The sequence below is a fragment of the Linepithema humile genome, chromosome 1 (genome assembly GCF_040581485.1).
Source record: "Linepithema humile isolate Giens D197 chromosome 1, Lhum_UNIL_v1.0, whole genome shotgun sequence".
NCBI classification, from domain to species: domain Eukaryota; kingdom Metazoa; phylum Arthropoda; class Insecta; order Hymenoptera; family Formicidae; genus Linepithema; species Linepithema humile.
Genome location: NC_090128.1, coordinates 14,785,796 through 14,801,568, shown reverse-complemented (window position 1 = coordinate 14,801,568; position 15,773 = coordinate 14,785,796). Strand labels below are relative to the sequence as shown.

General features: G+C 27.6%; 1 protein-coding gene across 1 annotated transcript; it reads left to right on the top strand.

Annotated features, from left to right (window-relative positions):
* The first annotated feature begins 8,859 nt into the window (after nucleotides 1-8,859).
* Nucleotides 8,860-10,011, top strand: LOC136997370 (uncharacterized). Its single transcript, XM_067348081.1, has one exon. It carries the CDS (start codon nucleotides 8,860-8,862, stop codon nucleotides 10,009-10,011), a length of 1,152 nt encoding a protein of 383 aa, XP_067204182.1.
* The last annotated feature ends 5,762 nt before the right edge of the window (nucleotides 10,012-15,773 follow it).

The window sequence follows — 15,773 nt, the reverse complement described above, 5'->3', positions numbered from 1 at the left end:
TTTTTAAAAATTATTTATTGGGGTATTATTTCAGAATAATTGGAAGCAGAATTTTATTTAATATTATATATATTATTTATTTTTTTGTTTTTATTGATTTATTTTTTTTTATTATTTTATAGATTTAAATCTTTTAATATAAATTTAATAATATATTATATAAATAATTATTTAATAAAAATTTTTATTATTTAATTATTCATATAATATATTATTAAATTTATATTAAAATATTTAAATCTATAAAAAAAAAAAAAAAAAAAAAAAAAAAAAAAAATCAATAAAAGCAAAAAAATAAATAATATATATAATATTAAATAAAACTCAGCTTCCAATTATTCTGAAATAATACCCCAATAAATAATTTTTAAAATTAAATTTTACCATTGACGTATAAAAAAATAAATATCGATACCATAAAAAAATATTTGGAACCGGGATCCGTTTTACTAACAAGCAATCATTACAGCAAAACTTTTATCATTACTCCTTCTCCGATAAAACACGGAGCAATATATTTCGGACACGATATACATAAAGAAATTAATACATTATACAATAATATAAAATTATATTTAGAATATAAAAAAATTAACCTTCTAAAGCCAAAAGACGAAATATATGTACCTGAACACATCAAATATTTAGATAACATATATAATATTATAGATATAAAAAAATTAATGGATAAATTAGAAACTTTGAAAGATAAATATAATAGTGACAACGACTATATAGTAGAAATTTCAGATAAAGGTCCTAGAATTTTAACATTTGACAAGTTTATAAAAAATAAAAATGAAATATTCATTTACCATTATTACAATAAAAAAATGATGAAATTAGCATCTATAAATTCTTTATATTTTTTATGAACAAAATATTCGTTTAATAAAGATAAAGAAGGAAAATATTGTTTTGAAATGATAATTCAATCATACGAAATTATAGATAAGTACTTTAAATCTCTAAAAGTTTCAATAATTTTTGATTCATATTATACATCATCTTGTTTTACAAAAAGCAGATATTTCAATCTCGTGTACAGAAATTAAATTTAATGAAAATTTATAATAATTTTAATAAAACATGAATAGAATATACCAACAATTTCTAGAACACGGAACTCTTCTTGGAATTAATAGCAATAATTCTGTAATTTATGAAATAAACGATTACGGATCTTATACAACATTATCTAGTGACAATATTGTACTTGAAAAAGTTACAAGAAAATTTAGAACCAATATTTTTAAACTATTTGTAGAATATTGTAAAGAACACAGTTTAATAATATCAACTTTTATAGATATTACAATGTATTCAAAAGATAATGAAGTATTACATTACAACACTATTTGCAATAACGTAAAAAATACAAAAAAATATAAATTTAAAATATCAGATTATATAAAATATAAGCATAAAATGTGTAAACTGTGTTACGATGGTGGTTACGTAATTATGGTATAATAAATAACATTTAGAAAATTATTTAATATTTATCTTTAGTTCGTTTGTGTTCATATTTGACTTTTGCTTGAAAGTATAATTAAGTACTTTTTTTTTTTATTATATGAAAATTTTAAATCTTTAAATCCCTCATTTATTTTTCTTAAAATCTTTACCTTATCGTCAATAATTAAAATATCTGCAATAAAATAATTATCAATATCTTTTATAATTTCAATAGTCTTGGAACACATATTATCTTCAAACTCAATTGGAATATCAAAATCTGATTTTTCTTTGCTATTACCTTCATTATTGCTGCTATCTATCAATTGATCTATTAAAGCCAATAAAGTCTTCTTTTTTATATTTGGATATAATCCAGTATTTAAACAAATTTTATCATCATCGAGTATTATATTTTTAGCTCTTATGCTTCCATCTACAGTAAGATTAGATCTTACGTTTAAATTATCTCCCGCCGTCTTAATTGTATTTAAAGTAGTTTGAAGTCTGGTTTTATCTTCTTCTAACATTTATTAAAAAGAAAAAAACAAATTTTATTAAAATAAAAAAATTTAATTAATGAAAAAACTGAATTAATATTACTTCAAAATTAACAACATATCTTGATACTAATATAATTATATTAGTATTAATATAATTTATATTAATATTAATAAAAAACATATCTTCATTATAAAATAAATAATATGTATTAATATTAATACAATTGTATTAGTATTATAACAATTATTATCAAATATAACACATTTTAATGTAACTAACATTATTACTATCAAACAAATAATATATCTTAAAACAATATAACATTGCTACATGTTATTATCAAATAGACAATACACTTGTACATTAACATTATTAATAAATAATTTGACTAATAATTGATGACATACATCTTTACACTAACCAATTAAAAATATGGAACGTAATTTAGAATATATGCGTTCATGTGGAAATCCTTATATTAGAGAAAATAAGTACAATGAAAAAAATAAATCATTGGATATAATAAAATTTCTATATACATCATTATATAGAAAAGACTACTCGATTTTAAATATTATTAAAAACAAACAAATTATAAAATATTGCAACAAATACTATAGATGCGAAAAATGTCAGGATATAAAATATGTTAAAAGATGTATATATTATCATCTTAATAATAATATTCATAAACATTATCAGCATTTTGAAAATTATTTAGACAATTATTTTAAAGGATTTTTAAAAGAGATATATCTATATTACAAAGAAGAAATTATATATACAAGTATCGATCATGTAGAATACAATTTAAGAGATGAATATGAAAAAATATTTAATGTCTACGGTGATTATGGTCACAAACAATTTAAAAATTCATTATTGAATAATATAATTAAAAAATGTCATATAAAAAAAAATAGCAAATTGTATAAATCAAAATTTTTTAACATTTTAATGTACTGTATATTAATAGATAAATCTGATTTTAACATCATTGATTATGAAATAATTGTAAATAAATATTATTTATTTAAAGATATCTATAAGATATCACATATACTAAATATAAAAAGAAATAGTTATAAAAACGAAAATATTAAAAAAATAACTTTTTGAAGCAATAGAATGTTAAATTATACATATAATTTTCATGGTAACGATTTAGATTATTACCATAAAAATATGATAAAATTAAACATAATGTATAGAACAAATATAGAAGATTACGCTTGTGAATATGATAATCACATAAGTGATTATTTAAATATAATAAATTCAAAATACGAGTTTAATTATTCTAATAAATTTATTAGTAACAGCCTACAAGATATGAACTTGTAATAACTTTTTATATTAACTTTTTCTAACTTATATTTTCTCTTCATACTGTTAATTATTAAATATGGTTACTTTTAACTTCCTATTGTTAATTTTAAAAAGAATTAAATAAGAATATTGAAAATATATACTAAAATAAATATTAACTTTTAAAATATGGATATTCAATTAAAATTCAGTATATTAACTAACGAATTGGTAGAATCTACAGACATAGAAATCAATAAAAATAAACAATCATCTGAAATAGGTACTATCAAGGATAGAAGATTGGGAGAAGTTAATAATGTAGAATGTGATACATGTCAACTTACAAAAAATACTGGATGTAATGGCTATTCTGGGAAAATACCATTAGGAAATAAAATATTCGTGAAATAAAACATCCAAGTATGATAAGCGAAATCAAAAACATATTAAGTACTTTTTTGATTTCAAGAACATTGGGTGATTACAATTGCAAAAATATTTCATATTCAAGATATACAGATCCACTAACTCCAATACCAGATATCAAAACACTCGATATATTTAGAAAATTTTATTGTATTATGATAACTGATGGTATATACGAATTGATAAATATCGATTTTATATATATATATATATATATATATATATATATATATATATAGTTAATACAGTTAAAAGAGTTAAATTCAATACAATTCACGAATATATTTTCAATGAGTGTAATAAAAAACAAAGTCAAAAGGACAATTTTACAATATTATCTGAAATTTTTTCAGAAAAAAAATAGTAATTACTTTTTTAATATTTCAGATAAAACATTAATAAATTCACTCCTTGATACTTTATCATCATTATTACTATCAAATAAACATTTTAATATCGATAATTCTTTATCTATAGATACTAAATCATTATGTGGATGATACGTTTTATAAATCGTCTTTATCTTATCATAATCTAAATCATCCTTTTCTTTATTAGACACATTATCGTAAAATAATTCTTGAAAGCTTTTAGATGTATCAAATTCTTTAATTCCATTTTTAAATTCATCGAAACTTATTTTATTATCTTTATTAATGTCATATTTTACAATTATATCTTCTAATTGTTTATCTTTTAATTTTACATTTTCAAATATCTTATAGAATTTCTTTAGATCTTTTTTTGTAATATACTCGTTATCTGAAGAAATATAATCGAATAATACTCTTTTAATATCAGAAGACATTTATACTACTAAAAATAAGTTACAGACTCGTTAACTTTGTCATTGCAAGTATTAAGAGGAAGTATTTTGGAATTTAATATATCTTCGTCTATGTAAGTATTAAATATATTTGTTGTAATTGTAAAATAACCAGTTCTATTTATTATTTTTATAATAATATCTTTATTTTTATTATTATCAATGCAATAAAACCAATTGGTAAGCATGAATTGAGAATTTTGATCTATCATTCTTATTATCATTTATTTAATAATGTAATATTTCAAAAAACCCAAGTTAAAAATGAAATTCTATTATATTATGTTAATATAATAATATTAACAATGTCGTCTTCTAGGCAAATAAAAAAGTCTGATATATACCAAATAAATTTAACATATGTAGATGATTGTTACAGTAATACATTTACAGACGACGACTACAATTCCGACAATAATATACTAGTCACATTCAGTAATTTAAATATACACAAAGATGACAGTAATAAATATAATAATAAACTAAACGAAAAAATAAATATTAAAAAAAATGTTACAGAAAAAATAAATATTAAGAAAAACGTACCTAAGAAAAAATGTACAAAAAAGTGAAAATTTAATTAAGTTTCACAAATACTTATAAGAATTCCAATATAATGAGTAAATCGTACTTATTTAGCTGCCGATATGACAAAGACTTACACGAATTTTATATAAAACAAAGAAATTTCTTCTGGACTGAAAATGAGATAGACTTTACTAAAGATATTAACGACTGGAATAGCTTAAATAATGATCAGAGAAATGTTTTAAAATATATACTAGCGTTCTTCCTTCACAGCGATGGACTTATATGTGAGAACATACAGACAAGATTTTCCAACGACATTCTATCTATAAAAGGGGCTAAGTACTTTTATAATATACAGACAGTTATAGAAAATATACATGAGATTGTATATGATAAATTTGTAAATATATACATTAATGATAAGGACGAAATTGTAAAATTGAATAATAGAATTTGTCTTGATCCTGTAATAGATAATAAAATAGCATGGATAGAAAAATGGATGAACTCGAACGATTCATTCGGAGCCAGACTAGTCGCTTTTTCAATAATAGAGGGAGTATTTTTTACTGGCTCTTTTGCTATTATATTTTATATAAAACATCTTGGAAAAATGAATGGACTCGCACAAGCAAATGAACTCATAGCTAGGGACGAACAATTACATTGTGAATTCGCATGTTATATGTATAGAAATAAGCTTGATGATTGTGATAAAATATCCAAGAATAAGGTATATAGTATTATTGAAGAAGCTGTGAACATCGAAACAGAATTTTATAATAAATCTTTAAATGTTGAAATAATAGGCTTGAATAAAGAACAAATGATTCAATATATAAAATTTACAGCAGATAATGTTATAGAGTTACTTGGATATGAAAAATTTTATAATGTTAAATCCCCATTTGATTTTATGGAAAATATCATATTAAATAGAAAAACTAACTTTTTTGAAAGAAAACCCACAGAATATTTAAAGGTTAATAAAAAAGTACTAAACTTCGATAATATATAAAACACCTAAAAATGTACAAATATATATTTTATATCTACAGAATATATATATTTCATAGTTACTATTAGACCAAGAAGACTGTTATCTTTTTCCCTAAATAATTCTATTATACATTTTTTATTAATATCTTCAATAAATTCTCTTGTTTTTTTTATATTATCAGTTATGCATAATATATAATCTGATTTCTGTATAATTTTATATATTATATTAGTATCAAATTCGTGAAAATTGTAGAAATAAGCACACGATTCTTTATAATTCAACGATTCTTCATTATTATAATCATAATAAATTATTTCAGGACTTTTTAAACTTTTAATAACATTTTTTATTTTGTTTTTATATTTCTCATCAATACATATACTATCTACATCAAAATTCAAAAAATTTGAATATGTTATAGATCTTTCTATAAAATTAATTATATTAATATTATCCATTATAAATGAACGGAAACGTTTTTGGTTTTAACAACTTGGGAAAATGGTTATCCGAAACAGATAGGAAACTTAATATAATATGTGAAAATATTCAAGCATTTAATAGTAGAGATATATTTTCATTTTCTATAAATAAAACTTTTAAATTTAAACACTGTGATAATATAATATTACACAAAATAAAAACAAATATAAAATACAACGGATTTGTAGTGTTATCTATCGTAATAGATAAAACTGAATATGATGTCTTAGAATTTCTCTTTAATAACGAATATATAGACATGGAAATAAATAAACATCTTAATAAAATAAAAAATAAAGAGCTAAAAACTATACTGAAAGACGAGCTAGGAAACGATATGAGAATTCACAAAGGATATGTTTATATAAAATCCTAATTTCTTAATCGTATAATATAGAAACTTTTTTAAAATATTTTTTAACATTTTCTATCAATATACTTTTATTTTTCTTAAGTAATCCTAATAATAAGTTTATATCTAATTCCTTATCCTTGTCTTTTATAAAGTAATTCTCTCCGTCTATCAGTCCATTTGATAAAAATATACATGAACATACTTGAGATAAAGTACTATCACTTATATATATTTCATCGTAGCTTTTTTTAGAATTTCTATGAAATTTCTCTCTAATGTTACTTCCATCATAAATATATAATGTATGATCGAAATTTAAAATACTTTCCTCTATAATATTGAAAATAATATCAATTATTTTTACTATAAAATCAGTATATTGAGATATACTAATGTCAAAATAATGAAAAATATTAAAAGTTATTGTATTTTCACACCCATAAACATAAAATGGTTTTGATTCTGTAGTTTCTCTTCTTAATGATTTATAATTATTATATTCTTTTATAATCTCATTCTCATCTATTTCAAATGTATCTGACAAATTCTTAGCTATAATATTATCAAATGATATATTGCTACTTAATAATATTCCATCAGACTTTATTATAATATTCTCTTCCTCAACTGCCGGTAATTTAATTAAATAATGATACTCGTGTCTATCTTTCAGTTTTACTTGCTTTATCTTATTATCATTAGATACAATAAAAGGTTTTATAACTCAATATTTTCAAAATAAGCTCTATTTTGTAGTTTTATACTATATACTATATATATTTTATAATATATACCATATCCTATTTTTCTCTCTAAAATATCAATCATATAATCAGAAAATAAATACAATATCGAAATATTAGAAAGTTCTTTAATTATATCAAAAGGAGATATATGTAAATTATGATCATGAAAGATAAAATTTTGATTTAATGATGGTATAGATATATTATTGTTGTAAGTTGTTACAAACATTCTATTAACAAGTTTATCACATTGGATTTTAAGTACATCAACAAACGACATTAAGCCATTAGATTTTTGTTCTTTAATCTCATTAAATATCGGTAAACACGCGGATTCCATATTTATTAATATTTGAACATATAAATGCTTTGTTTATACTTTACAGTATTTTTTTTCATAATAATTTTTAATTTACTATTGTCACACATATTAAGTAGACAGAAAGTTAATAACCTAATATTTAAAAAAGCTGAAGAGGCTGGATTAACTACAATCAACTGTAAATATGGTTCATGGTTTATCGTTAGTAAAAACTTAAGACATTTAGATATAGAATTTATTAAAAGAGACAATGATATTGTGGGAAGGAGGTAGATGGCAGAGTTGCTATCTGCACCGGCAACCAGAGAGGGAGTGAGTCGAGAGTTTTTCTTTAAGTCTTCAAGAATAATGACAGACACGAGTTACTTTTCATTAATTACATTTTTGTATTTTCTTTATATCCAATAAATACTCTTTCATTTAAACGGATCCTACAATATTGGGGGCTCAGCCGGGATTTGGCCGAAGTGAAAGAGCCGACTGTAGCAGTGCCACGACGACAAGAACTTCTGACAGATTTTAAGGTTAGATTGGCGAAACGACTGACGAGAGTGAAAGCTTTTCTTTTTCTGTTTAAGGTAAAGACGATTAAGACGATGGAAAGGCTTGACCAAATAAAAGTTATAGCCAATAACCTTAAGACAGGTTCTAAGAAGGCCGTAGGAGCGCTACATAAGTTAGTGTTTGAACAAGAAGGGGATCGTGGCAATAGGAAACGGCTACGCGAATTCAACGGCTTCGCGTTTGCTAGTGGATCGGAAGAGCACAAAAGTAAGCTAACGTACGCGGATATATACCTTGGATGGGGTGATCTAGTAGCGATCTGTAACATCTTAGCAATTGACTACGCAGGAACAAAAAAAAAAGTTAAGCCAGCGAATCTGTGACTATTTAATGGACCTCGATTCGCTTAGCAAAGCAAACGAAGATAGAAGAGATGCTGAAGAGGATGCTGTAGAAGACGATAACGACAATATCAGCGAGGAAGAAGAAGTAGGAGAGGTTCGCGAAAATGAAGACGAAAATGAAGTGAATAACGACGATGAAGATGATAGACGAACAGGTAGGATGAATAACAACGATGAAGATGATAGACGAACAGGTAGGATGAATAACAACAATGAAGATGATAGACAAACAGGCAGGAGGAATGACGACGATGAAGATGATGAACGAGCAGGTAAGAATAAAGGTCCGACGATGAAGAATAAATTTGCAATGACATTTAGGGACGTAGAAGACTCGATCCGACCTTTCACTGGGGACGAGAAGTATCCGGTGGCTCGATGGATTGTGGATTTCGAAGAGGCAGCCGAACTTTTCGGATGGACAGATATGCAAAAGATGATATTTGCCAAAAAATCACTACGAGGACTAGCTAAGCTATTTATTCAAGGAGAACGAGGCTTAGATACATGGAAGAAACTGAAAAGGGCACTTAAGGACGAGTTTAGTGACTCGGTGAATAGTGCAGAATTGCATAGACAGATGGATAAAAAAAAAATAAAAAAAGATGAGTCAGTACGAGCATATTTTCTCGTCATGAAGGAAATAGCAGCCAGAGGAAAAATAGAAGAGGAAGCATTATTTCAGTACGTCATCGATGGCATAGATGATCAGTCAATGAATAAGAGCATTCTATACGGAGCAGAGAATATGAAGGAGTTCAAAGAAAAGTTGAAAATTTACGAAAAGGTAAAAACAAAGAGTGCAGGTATCAATAAGGCGTCGAATCTCATCACGGGTAAGAAGACCATGAAGCCGAAAGAAGAAGTTCGATGTTTCAATTGTGGCGAATTAGGTCACAAGTCGACGATGTGCGAAAGTAAGAACAAGGGCACCAAATGCTTTAGATGCAACGAGTTTGGTCACAAATCAATAGATTGTAAGAAGGAGAAACCGAAAAAGATAAAGGATGACACCAATGAAGATACGAAGAAAATCGAAGCCGTAAATAGCCTTAGTGCTCTCAGGGGCATGTATAAGATGATAGAAATTAAAGGCGAGAAACTTAATGCTTTAGTGCAGTGCTCGGAATTAGTCTGAACATTTCAGCCGATTTCCGTGGTATACGCCTCCTTTCCTCTCCTTACCGCGCGCGCCGCAGCCGCTAGGGCCAACGCCGCCGAGCGTTAGGAGCGGCACTATCTGATTAGGTTCTATGAGTAGGTTCTTCTCCCTATTTATTAAAATTTTAAAAAATTTATTAAAATTTATTAAAAATAAATTTTTTTTTTAATTTATTAAGTGGAAATATTTCAATAGATTTCTACGTCACCCATGAGGTACTAATACTGACACGTTTTTCAAAAAGTGGTTTCTATCTACATTATTGCATCAATTGTTCATTCTCATAAAAGGCTAAGAAAATCTAATTAAGAAAATCTCTTTTATATATATTTTTTTTTAAATTAAGAATTTATTTTTATCTTTAGTGGAATAGGTCTACGGGGGAAACTACTTAAAAAAAAAACGCGTCAGCATTAGTATCTCATGGGTGACGTGGAAATCTATTGAAATATTTCCACTTAATAAATTTAAAAATAAAAAATTTATTTTTAATAAATTTTAATACATTTTTTAAAATTTTAATAAATAGGGAAAAGAACCCATTCATAATCAGATAGTGTCGCTCCTAACGCTCGGCGGCGCTGGCCCTAGCGGCTGCGGCGCGCGCGGTAAGGAGAGGAAAGGAGGCGTATACCACGGAAATCGGCTGAAATGTTCAGACTAATTCCGAGCACTGCTTTAGTGGACACTGGTAGCCAATTTAATATCATAAATCAAAGCTCGCATAGTAAAGTGGGTGCACCGACATTATCGAAGTCTGCACTACACTTCTCAGGATTCGGTGGAAATAAAGTAATACCATTAGGGTGTTTCGAAGATGTTATCGCGGTTGACGGTGAGCATTTTCAGGTAATGATCTACGTGGTAGCCGACGATGTCATGTCAATGGAAGCCGTTGTCGGCAATGAACTACTATTACAAGCCGAAGTCAATATAACACAAGAAGGCATCACTATTAGTAAAACGTCCGAAGTAAGTAGAATTCTTTCTCCAAGTTACGCTATTGAAATAGATATACTTTCCGTAGGACATACCGTCTGCAAGGAAAAAAGAGAAGAAGTAAAAAAGCTTTTGGATAACTACACACCAAAGAAGATTAAAGAATCTAACGTCAAAATGACGATCACTCTAAACGACAATCAGAAGATTTTCGCGCGACCAAGACGTCTGCCATTTCCCAAAAGGAAAATTGTGACTGAACAGGTGGAAAAGTGGGTCAACGAAGGGATAGTCGAGCCGTGTTCCTCAGAATACGCTAGCCCGGTTGTAGTAACTAGGAAAAAAGATGGAACACCAAGAATTTGTATAGATTATCGTGCAATAAACAGGGTAATAATGAAGGATCGGTACCCCTTACCTCTTATAGAAGACATTTTGGATCGATTGCAGGATGCCAACGTGTATAGTTCTCTAGATCTGAAAAACGGATTTTTCCACGTTCCTGTACATAAGGATAGCCAGAAGTATACGGCGTTTGTGACGCATGGTGGGCAGTATCAATTTCGAAGGGTGCCATTTGGCCTTTGTAACTCACCAGCCGTTTTCCAGCGGTTTATCAATAAAATCTTCAGCGATATGACAGCGAAGGGAATCGTATTACCATATATTGACGACCTTATAATAACGGCAAAAAACGAAGAAGGTGCTATTGAGAGGTTAAAGCTGGTGTTGAAAAGAGCAGAAGAATACGGGTTGGAGATTAATAAGAAAAAGTGCCAACTATTAGAACAACGTATTGAGTTTTTAGGACACATCATCGAAGACGGGAAATTGTATCCCTCGCCAGAAAAGACGAAAACAGTTTTAAAGTTTCCGGAACCTAAGACTGTCAAGCAAATACAAAGTTTTCTTGGGTTAACTGGTTACTTTCGGAAATTTATTCCGCAGTATTCCAGAATCGCTAAGCCATTAAGTGATCTGCTAAAGAAGAATTAGGTTTTCCGATTTGGAAAAGAAGAAACAGATGCCTTTAGAAGACTGAAGCAATGTCTAACTGTAGAACCAGTTTTAAGTATCTACAATCAAGAGCACGAGACGGAAGTGCATACTGATGCCAGTCAAGATGGTTATGGAGCCGTGTTATTACAGAAACTCCCCAAGGATGGTAAACTACATCCTGTACATTTCATGAGCAAAAAAACGTCGGATGCAGAACGAAAATACTCTAGCTATGAGCTTGAAGCATTGGCTATCGTGGAAGCTCTAAAGAAATTTCGAATCTATCTTTTAGGTAGGCCATTCAAGATCATTACGGATTGCGCTGCCTTCCAACAAACCATGCGGAAGAAAGACCTTACACCTCGAATAGCCAGATGGGCTCTGTTCTTAGAAGAATTCAATTATAATATTGAACACCGGCCTGGCTCACGATTAAAACATGTGGATGCACTCAGCCGCTATCCAATAATGGCAATAGAGTCTATTCATGACATCATTCCTAAAATAAAGAAGGCACAAGAAGACGACGAGACTATTAATAGCGTTAGGAAGCAGCTGGAAGAAGGACCATGCCAAGGATACGTATTACGTAACGGGTTGGTTTACAAACAAGCGCAAGGATACGAGCTGATTATGGTTCCTGGTGCTATGCAGAATGAAATCATAAAATCTGCACACGAAAAAGGACACTTTGCAGTTAAGCGAACTGAAGAGAAAGTGAAACAGGAATTCTTTATTCCCAACCTTCACGCCAAAGTCGAGAAGTGTATTGCAAACTGCGTGAAATGCATTTTAATTAATAAAAAATTAGGTAAGCAAGAAGGATATTTACATCCATTAAGCAAGGGAGACACTCCACTACACACGTACCACATGGATCATCTGGGGCCATTGGAAACGACACACAAAAGTTACAGACATATTTTGGCAATTATAGACGCATTTACCAAATTTGTCTGGCTGTACCCTACGAAAACAGTAACATCAAAAGAAGTCATCGCGAAGTTGGAATCACAGAAGAATATTTTTGGCAATCCAAAACGAATTATCTCCGACCGAGGTACCGCATTTACATCAGCTAAACTCGAAGATTACTGTCACGACGAAGACATTGAGCATATCAAAGTCACGGTGGGCTTACCCCGAGCCAACGGACAAGTGGAACGACTAAATCGGACAATCATCCCAGTGCTCGCTAAAATGTCAATAGATGAGCCTACAAAATGGTACAAACACGTTGCGAGATTACAGCAAGTTTTAAACTCCACCTACCAACGCAGCATTAACACCACACCATTCGAATTGCTAGTGGGTACCAAGATGAGGACTAGAGACGATGTCACCATGAAGAACGCGATTGAACACGAGATGATTCACTACTACGACGGCAACAGAAAGCTGTTAAGGAACGATGCTAAAAAACAGATCGAGAAAATCCAATGTGAGAACAAAAAACGATATAATTTACGACGAAGAGATCCCAACAAGTATCATCTCAATGATCTTGTGGCCATCAAGCGCACTCAATCAGGACCTGGGTTAAAGTTAAAACCCAAGTACTTAGGACCGTATCGTATCATTAAAATAAAACCTTATGATACATACAACGTTATGAAAGCCGGAAGTTGTGAGGGACCGACACAAACTACTACATGTGCTGAATATTTAAAGCCGTGGTCCGGAGCGGACCTAGATGCAGAGGTATCATCCGAGACGGACGATCATTCAGGACGGCCGAACTGTGGGAAGGAGGTAGATGGCAGAGTTGCTATCTGCACCGGCAACCAGAGAGGGAGTGAGTCGAGAGTTCTTCTTTAAGTCTTCAAGAATAATGACAGACACGAGTTACTTTTCATTAATTACATTTTTGTATTTTCTTTATATCCAATAAATACTCTTTTATTTAAACGGATCCTACAATATTTTAGATTGTGAAAAACACAATCCATCAAAATCTGATAGGTATATATCATGCGGAAATAATGGTCTTTATAATAATAAAAATCATATATGTTATAGTATGATGTCAGAATTACTATTTAATTTATAAATGAAATTTTATAATTATAAAATTGATACCAAAATAAATTCAAAAATTAATGATTTAAAATTTATTAGAGAAATATTAAATGACGAAAACCGTTTTAAATCAATACTTTTGACAAGAAATTTTGACAAATATACATATTTAAGACAAATGGCATTTAATGATTATAATGCAAATAAAGAAAAAATAAAACATTATATAGAATATGTTTTATCGCAACTTAACGATTTCGAATCCGATACACTTCACGGAAATATCATGTATTATAATAATAATTATATAATTTTAAAAAATATAGTTAAAAAAAAAGACATATTACTAAACAAAAGATATATAACCATACGAGAATTATTCAATAACATTTTTGAAATCAAAAAATTATAATATGGTTATATTATAAAAAAATATAATATGATTTTAATATATTATTTTAATATAATATTGTGATAATGTAAATGTGATAACTGCAAAAAAATAATCTCTTAGAATATAGGTATATTTTATTTTTATTAAATGAAAGAACTGAATGAATTAATAGACTTGTTACTCAAAAATATACCAAATTCAAATAATGTAGATTATATTAGAAACAATTACAATTCATTAAAAAAATTACAAGAATATATTAAAATTGACAAGATAGTTCCAAAGATAAGTGAAATATCAGAAAATAATATACTTAAATAAATATGACATTAAGGATAATTGATAGTCATAAGAATATAGGAAAAATATTAAATGAGAATATTAATAAAAATTATAAACATGTAATTTTTCTAGATTGGGACGATACTGTTATAAGTACACCCGAGTCGAAATTTTTAGCCTAGATTAAACCTACAAGTTTTGTCGAATTTGAAGAACCAATGTAAGCTTTAATTCATATATATAGATATAACATTACATTGGCTATTGCCCTCCTTTGATACTAAAAATTGTTACTTATTGCCGTTTTTTCCATGTGGAAGCTCAAAAGAGTACCTACTGAGAACCTCTAAAAAGGCTCCAGGTTCTATAAATATGTATTTCTAGAAAATAAATATTCAAAATCACTTAATAATCTATTATCTCATATACTCTACTTGCATTTAATGTATGGATCTTGATTTCAATAAACAATATATTAATTATTATAATTTGCTTAACTGTAAATAGGCTACTATAAGCAAATATTATATAAATAATATTCACTTATCTCTTACATATCTATCTGCAGTTAAGTAAATTACATAATTAATGTATTGCGCTTATTGAAATTAAGATATGCATTAAATACAAATAAAGTAAATGTGGTAATAGAATATTAAATAATTTCAAATTATAGGTCAAATATGTAATAAAATATTAAATAAAATTTTGAATTTCAATTGTTTTTTGTTTATTCGAATAAATTTTTAGTTATTTATAATACTAAATATAATACTGAGTTGCACTTAATTTTTTAAAATATTTTTTGCTATTCATTTGTTATTATTTATTTTATATTATAACATTTATTATATTAATCTGAAATAATAAAAATTGAACTCAATTATAGATTAAATATTAATATTTTTATTGCTAGAAATTTTGATAAGATTTGGAGATTCAAAAGAGATAGGAGTTGTAAGAACGAAAGTAGGAATTGTATATTTAACATCAATAAAAATAAGGGTTTTCTAGGACAACAAGATTAAAGAAAGGCCAAAAGAAGACATAACACTTTCAAGATAGAACTTGTAGGTCAAGGAACATTATTAGAGGCACAAATAAC